Source organism: Sminthopsis crassicaudata, chromosome 1, assembly GCF_048593235.1.
Source record: "Sminthopsis crassicaudata isolate SCR6 chromosome 1, ASM4859323v1, whole genome shotgun sequence".
NCBI lineage: Eukaryota > Metazoa > Chordata > Mammalia > Dasyuromorphia > Dasyuridae > Sminthopsis > Sminthopsis crassicaudata.
In genome coordinates this window covers 195333310-195358849 of record NC_133617.1, presented here as the reverse complement: position 1 = coordinate 195358849, position 25540 = coordinate 195333310, and the positions used below count along the sequence as shown (strand labels likewise).

The following is a 25540-nucleotide window of genomic DNA, read 5'->3' as shown; positions in this document are numbered from 1 at the left end:
AGGTTTTTCTGACAGTGCTTGCCCATATTGCTTCTGGGGACTTTAATGAAGATTTGGTTCTGAACACATAACATTCTCACTTTGTGCTGAGCATGCACAGACACTTCCAGAAATATCTAAGCTCAGATTCTAAACAGTGACATGTAAAAATTTCTCAGGCAAAAAGGGTCACATGTGGAAAGAATTTAGGAAGCCCTTGGTATAGAGCCAGTGAAAGTCAAGCTGTAGCAAATCCTTTGTTACTTGGTCTTTTCTGGTTCATGTAAACTGAGTTAGATACTTAATAAGTGTCTGAGGCCACATTTGAACCTACAAAGATGAATCTTCCTGGTTCTAAACTGATTGCTCATCCACTGCACTATCTAGCTACCAAAGCAAGTCCCTATAAGTTGTAAAAATATATACAGGTGCAATGGAGCTGGGAATCTTATCAGTAGAAGGCCAGCCACCAAGTGAAATATTTTTTGGTCATAACAGCTCTAGAAGAATTTAGAAGACTTTCTTTTTAGGCATAGAAGGGGGGGAAGTTTGTAATATGAATTCATGCCATTACTTAATGCATATATTTTAAGACACTAAAAAAGTTTCTTTGTGTATTAACTTTGAAAGAAAGTATATGAGTCCACTTTAAAAAATATTGCTCCCAAATAGTAGATGTATAGAAAATAATTATCAGTTTTCATGTTTTATTATCCATTAATTTTAAAAATGTTGGAAAGGAAGAAGACTAACGCAATTATAAAATGTATTATTGGAGGATTATTGGAAAGAACTAGGGATATTTAATTTGAAAAAGAGGATTTAGGTGGAATATGATAGCAATCGTTAAATATTTGAATGGTTTTCAATAGGAAAAGGGACAAGACTGCCTATATCATCCCTGGAAATACTTTTTCAAATCTATCCAACATGTAGCTTGTTTGTTCATAGTTTGTGTATTGTTTCATCTATTAGGCAATTCCTTGAGAGCAGTAACTATTTTTTGGTCTTTGAATCTTTAGTACTCAATGCCTGGCACATAGTGGGTACTTAATAAATTCTTGTTAACTTGACTTGACCAATGGATAGAAGCTTCAAGGAAGCAGATTTTGATTTTCATATGGAGGATCATCCTATAATTAGGGTTGTCCAAAATGAAATGTATACTTTTGAAGTTCCTGAATTCTTTGTCACTGAACCTCTTGTTAGGTTTGTCATAGCTGGCATTTGTACTTCTAATATAGGTTGTAACTAATCTATGAACTCTTATGTCTAATATGATTCAAAAGTTCAACATTCCTTTTCATTCAAATTATATTTTAGTAAAAATTTCATTTGTGAAAAATATTAAAGCCTTTATTTTAAAAACATAGTATAATAATAAAATAAAATATAGTATAATATTATGAAATGAAACAATGACCATGGTTATGCAAATTCATTCATATCAATGTGCTGAGTTTTAGTAGAAAGCAATATGTGCTAAAGAAAACCAGAAAAGAGTCCTGATAGTAATTCAGTATTTTGCTTCTTCCTTCCATGCTATTTTTTCAAAATTGAAAAATATTTGTAAAAATGTTTCCTTAACATCTGTGAGATGGTAAGGCATGAATACTGGCAGGGTGGGGAGGGAGAAGGAGAGAGGAATCAATTCAAATTTTGTGGCAATGGAAAAATTTTCATGGGCTAAGGTGGTTTTTTTTAAATATTTAAACTCTGAAAAGACTGTGATGTAAAGGAGAAAAATATAGGCTCTATAAATCAGTAGATCCAACTTCTAGTCTCAGAATTGATAATAATAATAATAATAATAATAATAATAATCTGTATTTGTATAGTACCATAAGGATTGCAAATTAACTCTTTTAAGTACATCACTTCATTTGAGCCTCACAGAAGCTAAGAGAAGTAAATGCCTTAGGTATCATCCTCTATTTACAGATGTGGAAATTTAAGCTGAGAATTCTAAGGGAGAAAGGACATCCGTCAGAAAGGATTGAGGGAGCCCTGGACTCTGCTGGTACTATTTGCCTTTCCTTGGGTGTGGGGAGATGTAAAGAGAGAAAGGGAGGGAGAGAGGGCGGAAGGGAGGGAGGGACGGAGTGGGCTCGTTCCCTGCCTCCGCTGACTGGAACAGAGAAACGTCCATGTCCCCCAACTCACTTGCAGAGGAGAAAGGGGAGTGGAGAGAGTGTATTCTCAGCTGACTCAATTCATTCTCTTTTAGTCTCTTTTAAAGTAGGAGGAGGAAAAAGAGGAGAAGAGCCCACTTTGAGGGAGCAGCAAACTGTAATTTCAGAGAGCGCTCGAGATCCGGGGGCTGCGGCTGGGCTTCTATCAGAGTGGGTCTGCAGCTGCTGCTCCAGCAGCGCCATCTCTCTGTCCGTCCTCGGTCTAAGGCTGCTACGGCTCCAGAGGGCAAAGCGAGAGCAGATCTGAAGCAACAGGTTCAACCTCACGCAACTCAGGGAGAAGAAAAAGACAAGGCTTTGCAGGATCTTGGAAAAGAAGAGAAGGGACCGGACGCTCAGCCGCAAGACTCGGTATCCCCGCACGGAGTCTCCTGGGGGCTTTCTTGCAGTCAGATCCCTACAACTTCGGACTAAGTAGCTTCCCGAGCATCAGACACCTCAACCCCCAGAATCTTTCCTTTTTTGCCGGCTCTTTTCACTCTAGTCCATTTCTAGCTTTTAGGCTGATTCAACTCTAGTAGGGACAAAGTTCGTATTTTAAGAAGTATAGAGATTGTCGCTGTTGTTCAAGAGTTGATCAGTAGGTAAATTTTTGTGCCACTGCCGAGTCATTTAGTCAGTCAACAAACAATAATTAAGCCCTACATTTATGTAGTTGGCACTGGACTGAACTCTAAGGTTATACAAAGAAAAACAAATACAGCTGAGGCGCTGCTCTCTGTTCTTTCCATATTGGAGGAACTCAATCTTCCCAGAAAGAACTGAGGCTTGCTTAAGATCCTCCACACTCTTCACCCTCTCCTTCATCTTGCATCATTTCACCCCGATTTTAGCCGTGGTACCCTCTTCTGCTCTCCGGCCTTAAACTTAGACCATGGAGCTTGACCTCACAATGGAAAATCAGAGTGAAGGAGTTGAGGAGGGCTGGAATGGTTCTCAGCCGGAGCTGACGGATCGGGATCTCAAACCCCTCTTCGGTCTCGCCATCGAGAATTTCATTACACTGGTGATATTCGGGATGATCTTTGCCATGGGTGTGTTGGGCAACACTCTGGTGATCACAGTTTTGGCGCGTAGTAAGCCAGGAAAACCTCGCAGCACCACAAACCTATTCATCCTCAACCTGAGCATCGCTGACCTAGCGTATCTGCTTTTCTGCATCCCTTTCCAGGCCACAGTGTACGCGTTGCCCACTTGGGTGCTGGGAGCCTTCATTTGCAAGTTCACGCACTACTTCTTCACCGTGTCCATGCTGGTCAGCATCTTCACCCTCTCTGCCATGTCCGTGGACCGTTACGTTGCTATTGTCCACTCGAGGCGCTCTTCCTCCCTACGGGTCTCTCGAAATGCTTTGGTGGGCGTGGGGGTCATCTGGGCGCTCTCTTTCGCCATGGCCTCTCCGGTGGCTTACCACCAACGCCTTTTCCACGATAAAATCAACAACGACACCTACTGTTGGGGCCAGTGGCCCAACCAGCAGCACAAAAAGATCTACGTGGTCTGCACCTTTGTCTTCGGGTACCTGCTCCCCTTGCTGCTGATCTCCTTCTGCTATGCTAAGGTGGGAGGTGGAGTGTGGTGGGGTGAGGACTGGAGTGGGATGAAGGGAGGTACGGGAGGAGATGAGAGGGCTAGGAAGTTTGGCGCCTACAGGGTGGCTTTCATTATCCCTTTATCCACAAATCTTGCCAGATTCTCCTCTCTCTATCCCACTCGAAAGTTCTTTTGCTTGCCCAAGGATTCGCTAGAGGTACCGCCTTTGTAGTAGCTTTGGTGAATATTTTAACACTTGGTCTCCTTTTAGACTGGGTAAACTACACCAAAGACCTCCTACAAAAGTTTGCTTTTTGCTACTGCGAAGATTTCTATTCGATAATATCTTTGTTTTGAAAAGTGAGAGATGCAAAGGAGCCCCAAATGTATTCAATATGCAGATCTCCTTCCTCCCGTATACTCACATTTCCCTAAAGTTGTTTTCCTTTTACAATGTTTAAATGCTCTTTCCCTTAGTTTTCCCCTAATGTATGATTATCACTTGCTTTTCACGTTAAGGGAACGTGTATGGTGTGAGATATCAAACAAGTTGGAGGGTTGAAAACTATTTTCCACCAGATGCAAACTCAGAGTATCCGAAACTTTAAAGGTACCAGTTTCAGAGATCTTTGAAGGCAGTGTCCGAATCTATTGTTTTCCTTCGTTGTTTTTTTTTTTCTTTCAGTCTCAGAGTGCTTGCTCTCCCAGACATGAAACCTGCCCTTTTTTGCTACTGATAAACCACCACCACAACAATAGCAAAGCAGACAACTGAATATCAAAGATATTCTCTAGCTGTTAACAGAATGAAAACCATAAGAACGTCTCTAGAGCCAAAAGAAAATCCTGACCTGTCCCACATCCTTGCTCACCTCCAGCCTGCTTGTGGGAAGATTCATAGACAAAAGAATTTGATCCGTGGGGGGGCAGTAGGTGTGTAGAAATGGTGCATGAATTGTGTTAGTCATTAAGTCTTCAGTTCTCCCTTGCGGGTACAGCATCCTGATTTCTTTGAGCTACTAGAATGAAAGAAACCAAAGAAACGAGGAGAGTTTATGGGCTTCATTTTAGTTATATGTTGAGAATAAAAATCGAGAAATAATGTTTTTTCTTTTCAGAAACTTAAAGGGAGTCAGAGATTCCAAAGAACTACTGCCCTCTTAAAGGTGATTCCAGCTCTCAATCCATCATTCTGTGATCCGATTAGTGAACCCTTATGTAATTCTCCCTTGTCCCCTAGTAATTCATAATTTTAGTATCACTTTAAGAGGTCTGGCTAGGAAAAGAGCACAGATTTGAGATTTCTTTTAGATCTCTAGATTACAAAGCCCTACAACTCTTTACCAAATCTTCAGTGTTTAGCAGTTAGTTTAGTACACTTCTACATTGTAGAGGAAGTAGTACACCTACTCACTGTAACTGCCTTAACTAATCCTTGTTAACCATTTTTAATCTTTTAATGCAACTTTTTGTATTTGAGTAAATAAGGTTATACTTCAAATAAAGTTCACAGTTTAATTATTACTATTGTAAAATGCTTATCATTTTCAAATCAGAATATCATTAATTCATTACAAAAATAGCTTGCCACCAGTTTCTATTATTTCTATGATATTATTTTGAATTTGTGTAAGTCACAGCTACTAGTGTGGGCAAGCAGAAAATTACTTGATAATAATAGAGTTGATTATTTATTGCTACACTTACTATTCTAGGGGGGAAAAAAGCCTGTCAGTGTGTCTAAGGGAGGACATCTTGGTTTTCTTCCTAATATTCCTGTGGAAGTTTGTGTGTGTGTGTGTGTGTGTGTGTGTGTGTGTGTGTGTGTGTGTGTGTGTGTGTGTGCAATTTCTATGGGCTTATATTTTGATATTATCTGGAAGGATGTTTTGAACAAAAGGGCACTTTGTCATAATGGCATACACTTTCCAAATTATTAATTCCATATAATTGGTGGTTTTTTAGTGCTAAATTGTTAAAGACTGAATTTTAAATCACAATCCAGAGGTGTGAAAAAGTGTTATAATGGAGAGAAAGTCAAACCTAAAAGGCTCAAAGAAAAGAGAAGAATTAGGAAATATGTGGTTCTTTAATATAGTTTAAACAATTTATCTGATTAATTCTGATCCTTAAGGTTTCTTTTCACTTACTTGTTTGGATAAAAGGAGCTGCATAAAAAACAGGAACCTTAAGTTACTGTTATAATTGTACCAATGAAAATCTAGCCTTCATGAGCTGGCAGTATTATAATTATAGTATAAGACTACAAGGCAGATTTGACTTGCTTTAACACTAATATCAAAGGTGGAGGAAACAACAAGGGGAATTATGCTCTATATCTTATTCATATGAGTTTTTAAAAAGGGAAAGAAAAAATAATCTGTGAACTATAGAACTGGGAGGTTGGTTTTGATTTTCTGGAAAATTCTAGACAGGATCATTAAAGGCATAATTGACAAAATCTAAAAAGGGTATCAGTGATTACAAAAAATCATAATTTCATCAAGAACAGGTCATAGTAGATTAATCTTATTTTCTTTCTTCTTTTTTGATGGAGTTGCTATAAAATAATAGATAAGGAAAATGATGTAGATATGGTTTGTCTAGATTTTAACAAAGTTTTTTAATGAAGTGTCCCATATTATTCCTCTGGAGAAGATGAAGGAATATGGATTAGAGGATAATATAATTAGATAGATTTTGAACTGATTGACTCACTGACTGAAAAATTATGTGTGGATAAGGGAAGGGGAAGAAAATAGAATAAGCACTCATATGGTATCTACTATGTTCCAGATACTATACTAAACACTATACAAATATTATTTCATTTGATCCTCACAACAATGCTATGAATTGGTGCTATTTTACAGCTGAGAAAACTGAGGCAAATATAATTAAGTAACTTACTCAGGGTCACTCATCTAATAAGTGTCTAAGACTGGATTTGAACTTGGATCTTCCTAATTATAGTAATCTATATATCCTTTGTGCTACCTACTTGCACCCTGCTTTGATGAATCATTGGCAATATAATAAATAGGTTTCCAGTGCTGTGCCCTTAAAGTCTTTGCTTTGTCCTGTACTGTTTAACATTTTTGTGCATAGAAGTTTTGGATGGAACAAAACAGGGAATTAGAGTTAACATAATGGCTGATAATCACAATCTAAAATTTTTTGAGTTTTGGGTAGGTATTTTAGACTCACCATATTTAAAACAAAGCACATTGCAACCCTATTGTCATATTCAGCCTCTCAGTCTCATACTACATATCCAATCAGTTGTTAAACCTTGATTTCTTTTTCTACATGTCATGTTTATGACTTAATTATGAGTAAAGACAAAAAAAAATTTCATCAAAAGTCTAGCCTTATCACCTCTATTCTGAATTATTGTGATGCCTCTTTATTAGACTTCCTGCCTCTAGTCTTTTCAGAATCCAATTTTTCCCCTATGACAATACCAAAATGATTTTCCTAAAGCACAGGTCTGACTACATTCTTCTTAATGAAACTGATTATGTGAAAAGTGTACAAAAGAGGACAGGGAAGAATACTGAGTCTAAATAATAAAAAGAGTAGTTGAAGGATTGGGGATGTTTAGCTTGGATAAGAGATGACTTGGGATAGGATAATATGGTAGATACCTTCAGTTATTTGGATAGTTTTCATATACAAGAAGCTTTGGACTTAGTTTGTCCTCATGGTATCCACTAGCTATAAATTATACCTAGAGTCTATTTGGTACACATAGAATAATAAGAAATGAGTTGATTTTTTTCTTCCTTTTTCTTTTTCTTTTTTTTTATTGATAGAACATATGCATGGGTAATTTTTCAACATTGTCCCTTGCAATCACTTCTGTTCCAACTTTTCCCTTCCTTCCCTTCACACCCCACCTCAGATGGCAGACAGTCTCATACATGTTAAACATGTTAAAGTATATCTTAAATATAAAATATACACATATACATATTTACACAGTTCTCTTGCTGCACAAGAAAAATTGGATTTAGAAAGGTAAAAATAACCTGGGAAGAAAAACAAAAATTCAAGCAGTCCACATTCATTTTCCAGTGTTCTTTCTCTGGCTGTAGCTGGTTCTCTTCATCACTGATCAATTGGAACTGAATTGGATCTTCTCATTGCCGAAGATATCCACTTCCATCAGAATGGATTCTCACATAGTATTGTTGTTGAAGTGTATAATGATCTTCTGGTTTTGCTAATTTCACTTAGAATCCGTTCATGTAAGTCTCTCCAAGTCTCTCTATATTCATCCTGCTGGTTATTTCTTACAGAACAATAATATTCCATAACATTCATATACCACAATACTAGCCATTCTCTAATTGATGAGCAGCCATTCAATTTCCAGTTTCTAGCCAGTATGAAAAAGGCTGCCACAAACATTTTTGCACATACAGGTCCCTTTCCCTTCTTTAATATCTGTTTGGGATATAAGCCCAGTAGTAACACTGCTGTATCAAAGGGTATGCACAGTTTGATAACTTTTTGAGCATAGTTCCAAATTGCTCTCCAAAATGGTTGGATCCATTCACAACTTCATCAGCAATGCATCAGTGCACCAGTTTCTGTGCATCCCCTCTAACATTTGTCATTATCTTTTCCTGTCATCTTAGCCAATCTGACAGGTGTGCAGTGGTATCTCTGAGTTGTCTTAATTTGCATTTCTCTGATCAATAGTGATTTGGAACACACTTTCATAGGAGTAGAAATAGTTTCAATTTCATTATTTAATGAGTTGAATTTTTAAAAAGGCAAATTTAGATTTCTTAGCTTTTCAAAAATGGAAAAAGGCTGCCTAAGGGGGTTCTCCTACTTTGGAAGTATTCAAGCAAAAATATCCATGATCACTTGTTGGATATGTTATGATGGGGATTCCTTTAGTTGATGGTTTGAATTAGGTGGCACCTTTAAGGTCACTTCTAGCCCTTAAATTTCATAATTCTATGATCTATTTACTCTCCTTCACCATCCACATCTAAGTGAGTCCCAATACTTTTTATTGTTTTCTATTATAAGAATGACTTAGAAATGCTCTTTGTTTGAAATACTTATTTCTATTTTAATATTTTGGCCCTTGAAAACACATTTATTCTCTGCATAGATATGTGAGAAGCTTATAAAAATATAATTATATAGTACTTGGGTATATTCTTCAAGGACTAACCTAATTTACTGTGAAAATAGTGTGGGAAAAAGACACACTTGTGAGGAGATTATTATAGATTATATTTTAGCCTGGAAATTGCAAATTGATGTTTGATAGCTTTTATGGGCTTAGTTCTAATAGTAGTAGCATTTTAATCTTGAGGAACATTTGCTTATCTCTTTCTCATCTCTCTCTCTCTTTCTGTCAAATCAGTCTGTCTGTCTCTTTCTTGTCAATTAGTATAATATGACCTCATGTTAATGTGGTAAAGGCTATTCCTTTCAGGGAATAAAAAGGAAGAGGAACTTCAGAAAAATCTTGTTACCTTTCCACCCCCTTTTGTTAATTTTCCTTTGGAAAATTATTTTGCCATGATAGATTTAAAACTCAAATATTCCAGTTGCAATTATTGCTATTTTTCATTATGTCTTCCTAGTCAGTATATTGCACCCAACTTATTTTATTTTAAATCTCATCTCTGGCTACCTCGAGTTATTTTCATGTACATGTATCCTCTCTGTGCTGTACTGGTAATTGGAAGCTGAAACAGTTGGATAGACTAAACTGACAAGATTTGAGCATAGAAGTAAGATACAAGCTCATTAATCAATCAATCAATCCATCAATGAACAAACATTTATCAAGCAGTAATTCTGTGCCAGGCATTGTACTAATGTCTGGGATACCAAGAAAAAGCAAACAAACAAACAAACAAACAAACAAAACAAAAAAAATCCAAAAACCTCTGCTTTCAAGGATCTTGTAATTGTAAATCAGGACATAGATTGGGACATATATAATAAGTACAGAGTATATGGGAGGTAACATTGTAGAGAGTTATAATAGCAACTGGAGGAACGGGGTTGGAAACAGGAATCCAGTTATCTAAACAAATATGGTTACTTTTACTGTGCAACTAATCTGAAGATACTCAATCTACCTTGGACATTAGACTCAGGCGTGGGAATAGGGGGGCAGAGATAATTTATCCATCAAATAGAAGCAAATGAAATGTAAGCACAAAAGACTCAGACACAACACAGCATCTGATTATCTTTTTTTTGTTGTTGATTTTAAAAAAAATTATTATTAATTTTATAATTATAACATTTTTTGACAGTACATATGTATAGGTAATTTTTTTTTACAACATTATCTCTTGTACTTCCTTCTGTTCCGAATTTTTCCCCTCCTTCCCTCCACCCTCTCCCCTAGATGGCAGGCATTCCCATACATATTAAATAACTTATAGTATATCCTAGGTACAATATATATGTGCAGAACTGAATTTTGTTGTTGTTATTGTTGCAAAGGAAGAATTGTATTCGGAAGGTAAAAATAATCTGGGAAGAAAAACAAAACAAAAAAAGTTCACAGATTACACTCATTTCCCGGTGTTCCTTTCCTGGATGTAGCTGATTCTGTCCATCATTGATCAATTGGAATAGCTCTTCTCTATGTTGAAGATATCCACTTCCATCAGAATACATCCTCATACAGTATCATTGTTGAAGTGTATAATGATCTCCTAGTTCTGCTCATTTCACTCAGCATCAGTTGATGTAAGTCTCTCCAAGCCTCTCTGTATTCCTCCTGTTGGTCATTTCTTACAGAACAATAATATTCCATAACATTCATATACCATAATTTATCCAACCATTCTCCAATTGATGGACATCCATTCATCTTCCAGCTTCTAGCCACTATGAAAAGGGCTGCCACAAACATTTTGGCACATACAGGTCTCTTTCCCTTCTTTAGTATTTCCTTGGGATATAAGCCCAGTAGTATGGCTGGGTCAAAGGGTATGCACATTTTGATAACTTTTGGGGCATAATTCCAGATTGCTCTCCAGAATGGTTGGATTCTTTCACAACTCCACCAACAATGCATCAGTGTCCCAGTTTTCCCACAGCCCCTCCAACATTCATCGTTATTTGTTCCTGTCATCTTAGCCAATCTGACAGGTGTGTAGTGGTACCTCAGAGTTGTCTTAATTTGCATTTTTCTGATCAATAGTGATTTGGAACACTCTTTCATATGAGTGGAAAAAGTTTTAATTTCATCATCTGAAAATTGTCTGTTCATATCCTTTGACCATTTATCAATTGGAGAATGGCTTGATTTCTTATAAATTAAAGTCAATTCTCTGTGTATTTTGGAGATGAGGCCTTTATCAGAACCTTTAACTGTAAAAATGTTTTCCCAATTTGTTACTTCCCTTCTAATCTTGTTTGCATTAGTTTTGTTTGTTCAGAAACTTTTTAATTTGGTGTAATCAAAATTTTCTATTTTGTGATCAATAATGGTCTCTAGTTCTCCTTTGGACACAAATTCCTTCCTCCTCCACAAGTCTGAGAAGTAAACTATCCTATGTTCCTCTAATTTATTTATGATTTTGTTCTTTATGCCTAAATCTTGGACCCATTTTGATCTTATCTTAGTATGTGGTGTTAAATGTGGGTCCAACATCTAATTATCTAATGAGATATGTTGTTTCATCTTGTTGCTGATTTCTAGATAATGGTCTCATTCTTCAGATGCTATTTTCTTTGTTGTCTTCCATTTTCTAGTCTGTACAGTCAAAGCTATGATTTTTTTCTTCAGTAGCAATGTATGCGTGTGAGAGTTAATCATTAGGCAATAATTGGGTGCTGCAGAATCATCCCTTTCCAATTGTGCCAAACAAGATTTTTGTGAATCTCTTGGACAGCAAGAAGATCAAAGTGATCAATACTTAAAGAAAGGAATTCAAATTATTCATTGGAAGGTCAAGTACTGAAGCTGAAGCTCAAATACTTGGATCACATAGTGAGAAGATAAGACTCATTGGGAGTTGGGAAAAGTTGAAGGTAAAAGGAAAATGGGACAGTGGAAGATGAAATGGATATATAGTGTCATAGACACAGTGAACATGAATTTGGACAGACTTCGATTAGAATTAGAGGATAGAAGTGTCTGCTATGCTGTGGTCCATGGGGGTCATGAAGAGTTGAACGTGATTAAACAGCAACCACAGAAACTTTTCTCAAACTTTTCTTAGCATTACTTCAGTCCTAGACAATGCTCGTTTTACTCATGTGGCCCTCCTTGGTTGCTATTCAAAATATCCTACTCTGGTTCCCTATACATATTTGTACTCTCCAGAATGTTCTCATTCTTGGAACATTTCCATTCCATCAAAACTACAGATATATGTTGTTCTAGATTAGGGGTATTTAACCCAAGGATTCTATGAATAGATTTCAGGTGATCCCTAAACTTGCATGGATTTATTCTTATTTATCTCTGATGTCTAGTATTTTCTTCAATTATTTAAAAAGATTATTTTGAAAAGAGGTCTGCAGGTTTCACCTTCAACCTGCTAGTGGGGCACATGTCCCCATCCTGAATTACTATTTCAGAATTATCTCATAGGATCACATGTCTACAAATAGATGGGATCTCTTTGCTGATATATTATAAAAAAACCCCATAATAAAGTTGTGAAACCTTTTTAGACTTATATTATGAGCCACTTGCCCACTTAAAACATATTCTCTATGGAACTAATTTTTCCTGTAACATTCTGTTCCAGGAATTGGTAATTTCAATATTTTGGATTTCTCTCTTTTGTCCCTGTTATTTCATTGATTTTTATATTTATTTTTTCCCTTGGGACTTTTATCTTGTTATAAATCCTATAAGGGTCAGGCTTGTGCTACTCATTATTAGAGTCACTAGAACTTGAGGTGGTGGGGTGAAACTCCAAATTAAATAGCATTTGCAAAGTGATTAGTACAATGTCTGGGGCATAGTAGGCACTTAATGAATACTTATTCTTTCACTTACTTACTCCCATCTTTTCCCATGGAAAGAGGTAGGTTTAGTATAGGCTTGCTAGGGGATGGGTTGGTAAGCTATTAATAAAAATAAAAATAAAATTATTTCTTTTTAAAGTAGTTTATTATCATTTTAATGAACACACTTAATTAGTCATTTTGTTCCTCCCATTATCCCATTATTTAGCAAATTAAGAAAATAAAAAAAAATTAAAGCCTTAACATATTTCTGTAAAATTTTGGTCCTTTATGGTATCTTTGAATTCCATGCCTCTACTTTGTTCTGAGCTATTGCTGTGGTCACTGACAGGATCATTGTATTCTTTCCCTATTCAGCTGTGGCAACATTGGTATGAGCTTGGATAGTTTTTCCCCTAGGTAATTAATATGATAATTTCAAGTTAATAACTGCTAATGCATTCACTATACAGGTTGGGCTTGAATAATGGTATTATAGATAATGATAGCCCAAATAAATCAGGGACTGGTCTATGGGGGAGCCATTTTTTGGTTAGGTAGGCAAATCTGAATTTCATTGCTATTACAAATAAGATGACTGTACTTATAGAATAGGTCCTTCAATGAAGTTGTGTCCCCCAAAACTTAAAATGTTTTGTAGTTTTTGTATCAGTGAATAATTTATCTCAAAGCCAATGTATTTTTCTAATCTGTTCCTTTTGACAGAAGGAATGTAGTCACTTCAGTCTGGATTTGATTTCCTCTTGTAGTGTTTAAGGATCTATCTATCTGTATCACAGAAGTTGAATGTTGATATTACTATCTTCTTAGGCCATTATTTTATTTTATTTATTTTTTATTTAATAGTTTTATTTACCAGATATATGCATGGCTAATTTTACAACACTGACAACTGCCAAACCTTTTGTTCTAGTTTTTTCTCTCTTTCCCCCCCTCCCCAGATGGCAGGTTGACCAATACATGTTCAACATGTTAAAGTACAAATTGAATACAATATATGTATACACGACCAAACAGTTGTTTTGCTGTCCAAAAAGAATCGGACTTTGAAATAATGTACAATTAGCCTATGAAGGAAATCCAAATGCAGGTGGACAAAATTAGAGGGATTGGGAATTCCATGTAGTGGTTCATAGTCATCTCCCAGAGTTCTTTTGCTGGGTGTAGCTGGTTCAGTTCATTACTGCTCTATTGGAAATGATTTGGTTCATTTCATTGTTTTTTTTTTTTTTTTGTTTTGTTTTGTTTTGTTTTTTTAGGATCAATGTTATTATAAAACAAGAGATTTTTATAGGGAGATTATTATAAACACTTTCATATGCAATAGAGAACTGAATTACACTCCTGAGCATCAAGGAAGTGTTGATTAAAAATACAAACTATATTATTTGGTTAACAAAGTTACAAATTGACCAAGAACTTCATGTGAAAAATACCTAGTGATTCTTAGGAATGACAAACTCAATATGAGTCAGCAGTGTGGTAGCCAAAAGTATTAATCTGTTAGTAGCCTTCATTAAAAGAACACAGTATCCAAAGAAAAGACAGGGATGGTCCCACTCTTCTTTGCTATGATCAAACAACTTCTGGTATATTACATCTAATTCTAGGTGCCAAATTTTGGAAGTTTTATAGGCAAAGATGTATGCACTTTGGAATGGAACATATCCAGAGTGGGATGATCAGAATCAAGAAAAGACTTAAAATCATTCTTTATGAGGATTGTATGAAGCAACTAGGGACACAACATGAATAAGATAAGTCAGAGATGATGTTATAATGGTTCTTAAATATTTGGGAAGTCATCACATAGAGGATTAATTAAGCTTGTCCAGTTTGAATCCAAAGAATATAACTAGAACTTCTGGGTAAGAGTTACAGAGAAGTAAATTTGTGCTTAGCATAAAAAACCTTTCAAAACTCCAAATTATTCTAATATATACTATATATACTATACTTCACTGGAGTTGAAGATAAGAGATGAGGCCTCATTGGTTGTGTTGTAGAAATGATTACCTGGTGTGAGATGGGATGATGTATCTTTCTGACTCTAAGAATCTAGGAATTAACTGAGATTGGTATGAACAAATCATCAATTAACAATGACACTTCCCAGAACAAATTTTATTCATGAGCCAAGAAGTGGCAATGAAATTTGTTATATTAGAAAGGAGGTTATACTGAGGCAAATTTTAGCTTACAAGAAGGAATAACATTTTAACCATTCAAGCTGTCCTAAAATGGAATAAGCTAACTTGTAAGAGAGCTCACTTCTACTTGAGGTATTTAAACACAAATGATCAGTTGTGAGGATGTCGAATAAGATGCAGTAGGATATGACAAACCACTCTAGTATCTTTGCAAAGAAAACCCCTAATGGATTCACAAAAAGTCAGACACAACTAGATAACAACAAGGCAGTTATAATACTAATTAGCTGTGTGATCCTGGGCAAATCACTTAATCTGTTTCATTTTAATTTCATTTTTTTGTAAAATGTAAAAGAGAACAGGGTCTACTTATGGGAGGGTATAAGAATCCAGTGACATAGTATGTATGAAACATTTTATATATTGTTAAATAGATGTCAGGGATTATGTGTGGATATTGATTTTTTAAAGGTGTATTGGTACCGAATAATATAATCTTTAATTTTTGAAAAATAATAGTATATATATGAATTATTTCAGTGTCTAAAATTTCAACCCCAAATGTTTTTCTTGTAAAAATAAGCATTTAAAATTAATATGAATTCAAAACTAACACTGTCACTTCAAATTTTTGTAAATAATATTTTATTTTCCTACTTAATTACATGTAAAGCAATTTTTAACATTTTTTTAAAAATGAGTTCTGAATTCTCTCCCTACCTTCCTTACTCCTTGATATGGTAAACAATCTGATATAGATTATATATATGTAGTCATATAAAACATATTTTTACATTAGTCATTTTGTGGAAAAAAATAGAGCCAAAAAAAGAAAGGAAGGAAGGAAAGAAGAAAGAAAGGAAGGGAGAAAAAAGGAAAAAAAGAAAAGAAAGCAGGAAAAAAGGAAAGAAGGAAGGAAGGAAAGAAAAGAGTATGCTTTAGTTTGCATTCAGACACCATCAATTTGTTCTATGTAGATGGATAGCATCATTTCTTATAGTATTATTCTTTTAAAATCATACATCAAACTTGTTCAGCCATTTTGTCATTGATGCATGTCTCCTCAATTTCCAATTCTTTGCCACCACAAACAAACAAAAAAAACCCCAAACCACTCCATCATAAATATTTTTATACAGATAGTTTTATTTTCTCTTAAAAAATCTTTGGAATACAGATCTAGTAGTGGTATTACTGGCTCAAAGGGTATTCACAGTTTTACAGCTCTTTGGACATAGTTCCAAATTGTTCTCCAGAACATATCTGGATAAATCTACAACTCTACCAACAGTGGATTGATGTCTCAATTATCTGACATTCTTAGCAGCATATATCATTTTATTTTTCTGTCTTATCTTACTTGATAGATGTGAGGTGGAAACTGAGTTGTTTTAATTTGCATTTCTCTAATAATTTGTAATTATAACATTTTTTTCATGTGACTATAGCTTTGATTTTTTCATCTTAAAACTGCCTATTCACATCCTTTAACTATTTGTCATTTGGGGAATGATTTATATCCTTATAAATCTGACTTAGTTTTTTATCTACTTGAGAAATGAGACCTTTATCAGAGATACTTGCTATGATTTTTTTCTTCCAGTTTTCTGCTTTTCTTCTAATCTTGTGTTGATTTTGTATATGCAAAACTTTTAAAAATATATATATATATGTATATATATATGTATATTCCATTTTCTATATGCAATGTTTTATCTCTTCTTTGAATGAAATTCTGCCCTTATCCATAGATCTAACAGGTAAATTATTCTGTGCTTCCTTAATTTGCTCCTGGTATCACTCTGTATGTATATGGTATGTGGAGTGAGATGTTGGGCTACATCTAGTTTCTGCCATTGGGTTTTCCAGTTTTCCCAGGAGTTTTTTGGTCAGATAGTGAGTTCTTGTTCCTAAGGTTTGGGTTTTATTAAACCTAAATTACTGTGGTCATTTGCTATATAACTTATTGTACCTAATCTATTCCACTGATCCACTACTCTTATTTCTTAGCCAAAAACAGGTTGTTTTTATGATTACTAAGTTGTAATGCAGTTTGAGATCTGGTATTACTAGGTCACCTTAATTCATATTTTATTTTCATTGATTACTTTGATATTCTTAATATTTTAGCTTCAAAGTTTTAGTGATTATCTTTGAATTATAAACAATAAGATGTTAAAAGCTTCACTGAAGCAATAACAATTATTTTATGCTTTCTTTTCAGGTGCTTAACCATTTACATAAAAAGCTGAAAAATATGTCAAAGAAGTCAGAAGCATCAAAGAAAAAGGTGAAGTTTCACATATTTACAAGGTTTTATCCCTAAGCATCCTTTTTTATTTTGATCTCAACTTTTAGGATACAATTATTCTTTGTTAGAATTCCAAGCATTTGGCATTCTAACATAAACTTTCGAAAATTTCCATTAATTATTGGGGCGGTGAGTTAATAAAAAGGGAAGACAAATGTAAATAAATGTATATATCATAGAATTAATTCTGGGGAACATAAATGTATTTTTAAGGGATATTCATCTTTAAAAGGAGAAGTGGGGAGGATGATTAGAGACAGAATATTAGAAAAACAAACTTGAAAAATTCCTTACCTTCTACACTATCCCCATGGTACTTTTCCAAACTGTTCCAGAAAACCATTGCTTTCTTCCTTTGGATGTCAGAACTGTGATGCCCTTACCCTTCTGGAAAAAAACATTTCAGGCTATTCCTTTATCTTTGTCATCTCATGTTTGTGCATGGTCAGAAATGAGAATATGGAAGGGATTACAAAAAGTTCCAAGGGAAATTATCTCTTTGCTATTGTGTTTTCTATGAAATGAATTCTAGTCTAAACAAGTCTCCTTTGATTAATGACATAATATACAGCTGTCCAGTTTCTATTTATTTTGCAAGTTTTTATATTTTCAAGAAACACTGAATTCTCTGAAACTAAATCATCTTGACTCTTGCTTTGAGAGTATTTATCTGATTTCTGTTTGGCACAGAATTATCAAGATTTCAGGCAGTATAACCATGGTGATGGAGAGATATGCCTAATTATTCTATCTGTTAAGAGTAGTTATACTTTCTTAAATTTTTTCCATTCTATTTTTTCAAACTGAATATTTTACATAAAATATTTCATTATTTGAAGGGAAAGAATTATGCTACACAAAATTATATTTCCAAACAAACTACTTACTTGAAAGAACAATTCATAAAATCAGAGCATCTCAGGGTTGTCAGAATTCCTAGAAATTATAAATATTTCAGCTTTACAATTAATGTAGAAAGTCTTGATATCACACAGTATTTCAAATGGATTAAACCTCTGCTTCAATATGATAAATGATGATGAACTCATTACATCAATTATGTCCCATTCTATTAAAATAATGTTTATATATTTTGTATTTTCCTTCTAGTTAGTTCTCAATATGTAACTGACCCTTCTTCCATCTTGAAGACTGCCTTTTATAACAAAGAATTAAAAAAATGCATCCCAGCAAAATTAACAAAATAATCAGGGTAGATAATATATACATATATATATCTATCTATATCTACTATTCCTCATTAATAATTCCCATCTCTTTACAAATGAGAGGAAAGTACATTTTAGTATTTCTTCTTCAAGATCAAGATTAGTCATAGCTACATATATATGTTTCAGTTTCTGTTTTTCTTTCTATTCATTTTAGTCTATTCAGTGTCATTTTCCTTATTATTCTTATTCCATTTTGTATCAGTGCACATCTTCATATTCCTTCCTTTTTTCCTTTACATTTAACATTTTCTATGACACATCAATAGTACACAAGTACTATATCTTGTTTAGCTATTCCACAAATACACAATCACATATTTTGTTTACATTTTTAACTATGAAGAAAAGTTACAATTTTTTGGGTGCATAATGGATCTTTTTTTCCTCTTTTGTATCTTTGCCCTTCTAGGAGTATATGTTCAATACTGGAGATTCTGGGTTTTACTCACTTAGGATAATGCTTAATGATTTTCCAAAATGGTTGGATGAATTCATAAGTCAAACAACAAGTTCTTAATATTTTTGCCTCTCTATTGTCCCTTCAGTATTGATTATTTCTATCTTTTGCATTTTTATCATCACATTATATTTTTAAACAACTTTAATCTTTAGAAATTTCTTCCTTAAAATTAAGTAGAAATTTGCTTCCAGATGGGTAGATAATTTAAATATTCTTTGGCTTTACAAGGATTCTTTCTGAGACATAATGCAGACCTGGATTTGTCATTTTTTATGTGTGAGAGAGGACATGCCTCTTAAAATGTAGTTAATAGCATTGAATGTAATAGTCCATGCATAGTTTGGTTAGTTCACAATGTAGTGGGCCTATTAAATCTTTTATTTGGAACTTTGTATTTTCTGTTAATGCAGCCTAACATTTTTTTTGATCACCCCCCTCCTATGATGACTCATAATGAGCAATAATACATAATCATTTTTTAAAAAAACATAAACTATTATAAAATCACTTTGAAAAAATAAAGGTCATTGCCTTTCATCCCTTTTTAGTTTTGGGAAGATAAAGAAGATGTTACTTAATAATTCTCACTTAAGAGAAAAGAGAACTATTTACCTCTAATTTTATTTCTGTTTCCTCTGTCAAAAAGGATCTTTGAACTGGAAAATATAGATTAAAATAGTGGGCAGTAAATAATATAATAACATCCAGAGCTCTCAATGAGCCCTCTTTCTCAATGAAAGAGAATCAAATATGATATTGTAGTTGTTGATAAACCTAAATAAACCAACTTGTATAGCAAGGCATATATGTTTGGTAAAATCTGAGAGAGCTAAAAAAATGGTTTGTCAGAAATTGCATTTAGAGCAACAACTTACAACATTCAGTAGGCCAATCAACAAGCATTCATTGTCTCCTATTTACCAGACATTATGATGGAGATACAAGAAAGACAACTCATAGTTTAATGGGTTAGAAAGCATTCAAAATTATTTACAAATGAACCAAATATAAAACAAAGGAAATAACACAAGGAAGGAAAAATATTAAGAGGAATCTGAAAAGATTTCTTGTATGAGGTAAGATTTTAGCTGGTATCTGATGGAATGAGAGGAAGAAGTGAGGAACGACAGATTTCCAAATATAGAGAACAGTCTATGGAAATACTTGGAACTGAGAACTAATGTCTTGTTTAAGGATCAACAAGGAGGTTAGTGTTCTGGATCATAGAGTACAGGGAATAAAGGAATTATAAGAATTCTGGAAATATAGAAGGAAGTCCTGTTAATAAGGACTTTGAACAGCAGAGAATTTTATGTTTCATGCTGGAAATGAGAGGGAGCCATTGGAATTTATTAAAGGCATAGTATTGTCAAGCTTGTACTTTTTGACAGCTGAGTGGATAATAGAATGAAATGGAGAGGACAATACCACTGTAAAGTAAAACAGCTGTGACAGTTGTAAGAACTGTGATCAATACAATGACTATTTATGATTCCAAAAGACTGATGATAGCACATACAATCCACTTCCTGACAGAGATGTGAGAGATTTGCTTGACTATATATGTTGCAAAAGATTTGTTTTGGGACAACTAGTTGCAGTAATGGATGGGACACCAGATCTGGAGTCAGAAGGACCTGAGTTCAAATATAGCTTCAGATACTTAGCACTTACTAGATGTATGACTCTGTGTAAGTCACTTATCTCAGTTGTCTTGCAAAAAAATATTTTCTCCTTTGTCAGTGGGGTGAGAGATAGGATTTCTTTTATTAAAAAAAAACAACAACTAAAGAAGGGAGATTAAGGGTATTATAGATGTGAGATGTTGTGTGTTCTTCCAAATGGAGTCACTATATGTTTATACTTAATAGTTTTATTTTGTTCCAAAAGATCTCCATATAGAGTTGAGGCAGACATGATCTATAATCTAAATGTAAAAATAAATATGAAAAAAATCAATAAAAAATTGAATATGAAAATAAAACACATCAATGCAATTTTTAAAAAGAAAGAGAAATTATTAGTCCAACTAATGTGGAAAACAATTTGGAATTGTAACCTAAATGCCACTGAATAGTATTGTATTTAATTCAGCAATACTTTATATATATATATATTTCTAAGAGAATAAAAATCTAGGAAAAGGCATCATGCACACGCATATTTGTAGTCAAATATTTTGTGTTAGCAAAGAACCGGAAAAAATATAGATGTCCATTTAATGGGGAAGGCCTGGCCAAAATGTAGTATATGAAATGGATTGTTATTGTATCATAAGAACTGAAAAACATGAAGAGTTGAGAGATTTTGAAAATACTTGTTTAAATAATTGAATTGTTTTTCAATGGCAAGGCTAGACAGCACTTAGACAATATAATTTATATGTGACCCAATTAGCATATAAATCAGAGGCTTTGGTTACACAAGTCCAGTTTATATTTTAAAGGAAGTACTAATGTCAGTGAGTGTTCTGGCTATTCAGTTTAAGAAATTGGATTGGGGGTGTGTTGTGATGATTAAATGAGATGATACGTGTAAAGCAATTAGTTCCGTGCTTGGTATGTAGTGGGTGCTACATAAATGTTTATTCTTTTGACTTCCCCTTTTATCTACAACTAGTCCCTAGCCTAGCATTTGTATGACATAGAAAATAGAGATAGAATTAAGGAGGTGGACAGCCCTTGGCAGTAGCAAGATCTATAGATACAATGAGTGAAGGAGTAGAGCGAAGGAATGTAAGAAGAATTCTAGTAGCTACCAGACAGAGGTGGAATTTCACATCTTCTTATTTGACACATTTCAAATTAAGTTAAAGAGACCTGATTGAACATTTACTATCTGTAAGAAACTGTAGTAGGTACCAGGAATGAAAAGAAAAACAAAACAAAACAAAAAAAACCTTGTACTGCTTTTGAAGAATTTGTATTCTTTCTGTGGCATGCAATATATGCATGGGTAAAATAAGTAAATGTAAAGCATATACAAACTTATTTCAAAAGAGACAATTCCAAAAACTGAAAGGATTGTGAGGTCTTAAATAGAAGGTAATAACCAAGCTTTGATTTGAAAGAATCTAGATGTTTTGTAAAGTGGAAATGAAGAGAAATGGGAGGCACCTATCAGCACAGAATCAAGAAATGGCCTTCCCCTTGGCCTTGACATCCCCTTATTATTATCTTGCATTTCATAATGTCAGCTAGGTAGTACAGTGAAGAGAGTACTGCACTTGGAGTCAAGAAAATTTAAATTCAAATCCAGACCTATACACTTAACTAGCTGTAAGACTGCAGGCAAGTCACTTAATCTCTGTTTGCCACTTTTTGTCAAATGGGGATTATAATAATACCTATCTTCCAGTATTGTGATGAGGATCAAATGAAACAATATTTGTAAAACTCTTTGCAAAACTTAAGATGTTCTACAAATGTTGTTCAGTTGTTATATAAAAAACTAGCTGTTTATTGTTGTTTCCAGAAAGAGGAGTCTATTCTTTTTGTCTCCTCTCTCACCAGCTTTTCATTCTTCAATCTATTGCAATCACATTTCCTTTCCTGTAATTCCATTGACAACATTCTTTTAAGCTCACCAATAATTAAAAAAAATTAAGTTGCTATGCCTAACTTTCTTTGAATTTTTTCAGCTAATATCATATTTATACTTCTATTGACTTCAAATGAAGAAGCTTTCAAGTGTAATATGTAAGATACATGATGTTGCAGTATGCTTGAAAATATACTTATAGCTGATCATATTAGGCACTTAATAAGTGCTTATTGGCTGCTGCCTGTACTTATATTTAACTATCCTAACAGTCAGGTCCAATATTTAAAGAAAAAAACACAGTCACATGTATCATAAAAGGGCAGGATTTATTATCAATATAGAAAATATTATTGAAACATACTCAATCATGCAAAAATCATGTCAGAAAACATATACTTCCACTTCACCACCATTAGGGCTTGCCCTAGAGAAAGAAACTGTCCCAATTTAGGCTGCAGTCAAAAAATATGAATTCAAATGCTGCCTCTGATAATTATTATCTGTGTAACTTTGAACAAATCACTTAGTCTCTGTAGTACTAAGTTTTTTTCACATTAAAATAATGCTTTTGGAGTAGGTGGCTTGGAGTTCCTTTGTAGCTCTGATTCTTTGATATTGTGATCTTGAATTGTACTTGGATAGGTAAAATATCTGTGGAATCTGTGTGGTTTTTATTCTGAAAAAGGAGCTCAAGACTTTTGTAAATTCATGATTATGAAGTAAGCTTATGATCTTTACCTTTGGATTCAGGAACTTCAGGTATGTAAGTCCTAGCTATTTTTAACTTAATCTTTCCTTCCTCTTCTTTCTCTCCCATCTGCCTTGAAAGAGCATAGTTTAAACAGACTGAATAATGAATGAACTTATTTCCTTTTATTTGACTATGCAAGAGGTTATCAAAATGTCAATTATCCTGTTTCTCAGAATAAGCCCAATTTTCCATCTTCTGGGGAACATAGTAGGATATATAAAGAAAAATAAAAACTTTTTCATAGATATATACATAATGAGGTGGGAACAGAAGAAAGAGCAAGCATGTTATGTTTGTGCAAAGGCTATATGCCAATTTCAAGTTATTACAATGAAAAAAGGTTAGGAATAAGTTTCTGTTGAAGCAAGAAAGTTGAACTATAGATAGACAAGATGACTTCTTAAGGTCCTTCCAAGTTTTGGATACTAACACAATCATTGATTCTTTGGGTCTAAAGTATTTGATAAATCATGTGGTTTAGTTACAAAATTCCAAAACAAAAAAAAAACCCTATTCATCATTTCCATCCATAAGAAAAATATTTAAAGATCTTTTTATCTTTTGAGGCAGATATTTTGCTGGCAACATTCTTTGAAGAATTATATTTTTCAGATAACTTGAATAAAGTTCATCTCCAAAGAAGAAAAGTAATAGAATTTAATGTACCAGACATTTCTGGTAGAAAAATGAAAGGGAGGAAAGAGACAAGGTTAGGAAGAATTCAGTACCAAGTTTAATAAGAATCCATGTAGAGATTTAATGCAGTTCCCATATCAATATTTTCCTCCATCAAATGATTTTCTCTAATACCCTTTATGGAAAAAAATAGTGTAAGTGAGGAGCAAACATAACAGGTATAGCTATGGCTCTGATATTAGGAAAAATCTGTAAGAAAAAAGCATCAAAGAAAACAAACTCCTTTTCTAGCAGAGGTGAGCTGATATGTCAAAGGAGAAAAAATCATAGGAAGATAGTAAGTAAAATTTCCCATCAATTTCTTTGGGAAACAGTTCAGAATTAGAGGGTATCATTAAGATTAAATGAAGTATCTTTTGAATAGTTTATGTGTTGTGGTGTTTGTGTAAACCTCAACTTATTTCTTAGATTTGTAATAATAATTAATATTTTCTAGGAGAAAATTGTAGTAGATGCTGAATAAATATTGTACCAAGCGTGCACTTGCTTATGAATTGAAAAAAAAACCACATTACAGTGACTAGGTTATCAATTCAGTGTTTGAAGAAGTCTCTTGAACCTTTGTGGGATTGTAAATGCCTTTTTTTCCCTTCCTGATTCTGACAGCCAAGAAACATTGAAAAACTAAAAGAAATATGTATTTAAGTTATCTATTCCATGGACCTTGGAAGAAAATAATCATTTCTATTATTGCATTTTTATCTATTAGAAATTTTTTACTTTTTTATAATATATCTTTGGAAGCAAGATGTATCTATTTGTCAGTGACAATCATTCAGTGGTATGAGGTGACCTTGCTACTGATTTTTTTTTCTGACAGTCAACTGAGTCAGAAACCATAAAAATACCTTTGACTGTTAGCTTTCCCATATTTGCCAAATTTCCTACATTCTTCCTTTGCATCATCAGATTCTTGATCCCTGGAAGCAAAGTTTGGCAGATAATAACAGAAGATTTTAGTACTTAGTGTTTTCCAAGAATCTATATCAGTATGTTAACATATATTAATTTTGTTAAAGTTGAATTTGATACAGCTCAAGTTTATCCCAGGGCAATTTCACATAGTCTGTAGGAAAAAAACTACTGAGAAGACAAAGGAGCTGGATAGATGAATCTGACTCATAATCCAGTCAGAAAAATGTCGTGTCTGGAAGCTTCAGAGGAGCAGAACAGGCAATAAACAAATGAGTCATTTTTCAACCTCTAGGTATCTCTAGCTATTAGTATTTAACAGAATATTCAGGTTTTATATGACTTTGGTAAGGTGTCACAGATAAAATGATGGTGATCTCAAAAAGGGCTCTTGGGGGCAAGGTTTTTTTTTTGGATAAGATAAATCATTAGTAATAAATCAGAGACTAGTCATACTCCAGAGTGACAGTAACTGACAGGCATAGGTCCATGGTTCTGAAGTCTCAGGTGGAATTTTAAAAAATGTAAAATTAATAAAGATTAAAAGTTAAAAGATTATTTTTATTGAATAAGTGAATGAATGAAAAATGTTTATTAAGTACTTACTATTTAGTAATCACTGAGGATATAAATAGAAAAAGATAGTCCCTGCTCTCAAGGAGAGCAATAGTTGTGGGAGACAATATATAAAAAAATCAAACACAAGAAGGGCAGAAAGGACAAGAAATCATAATGGTGCAATATCCAGATGCAAGGTCTCAGGAGTTCTTTTTTTTTTTTTTTTTAAATAATCTTATTTATTTAT

General features: G+C 33.9%; 1 protein-coding gene across 1 annotated transcript in view; it reads left to right on the top strand.

Moving 5' to 3' along the window:
- The first annotated feature begins 2098 nt into the window (after positions 1-2098).
- GALR1 (galanin receptor 1) overlaps positions 2099-25540 on the top strand; it is a 34942-nt gene continuing 11500 nt past the window's right edge. Inside the window, exons 1-2 of the mRNA XM_074273561.1 lie at positions 2099-3732; positions 17055-17120. Coding sequence (XP_074129662.1) covers positions 3046-3732; positions 17055-17120 — 753 coding nt within the window. The 5' untranslated portion in view covers positions 2099-3045. The remainder of the gene's footprint in view (positions 3733-17054; positions 17121-25540) is intronic.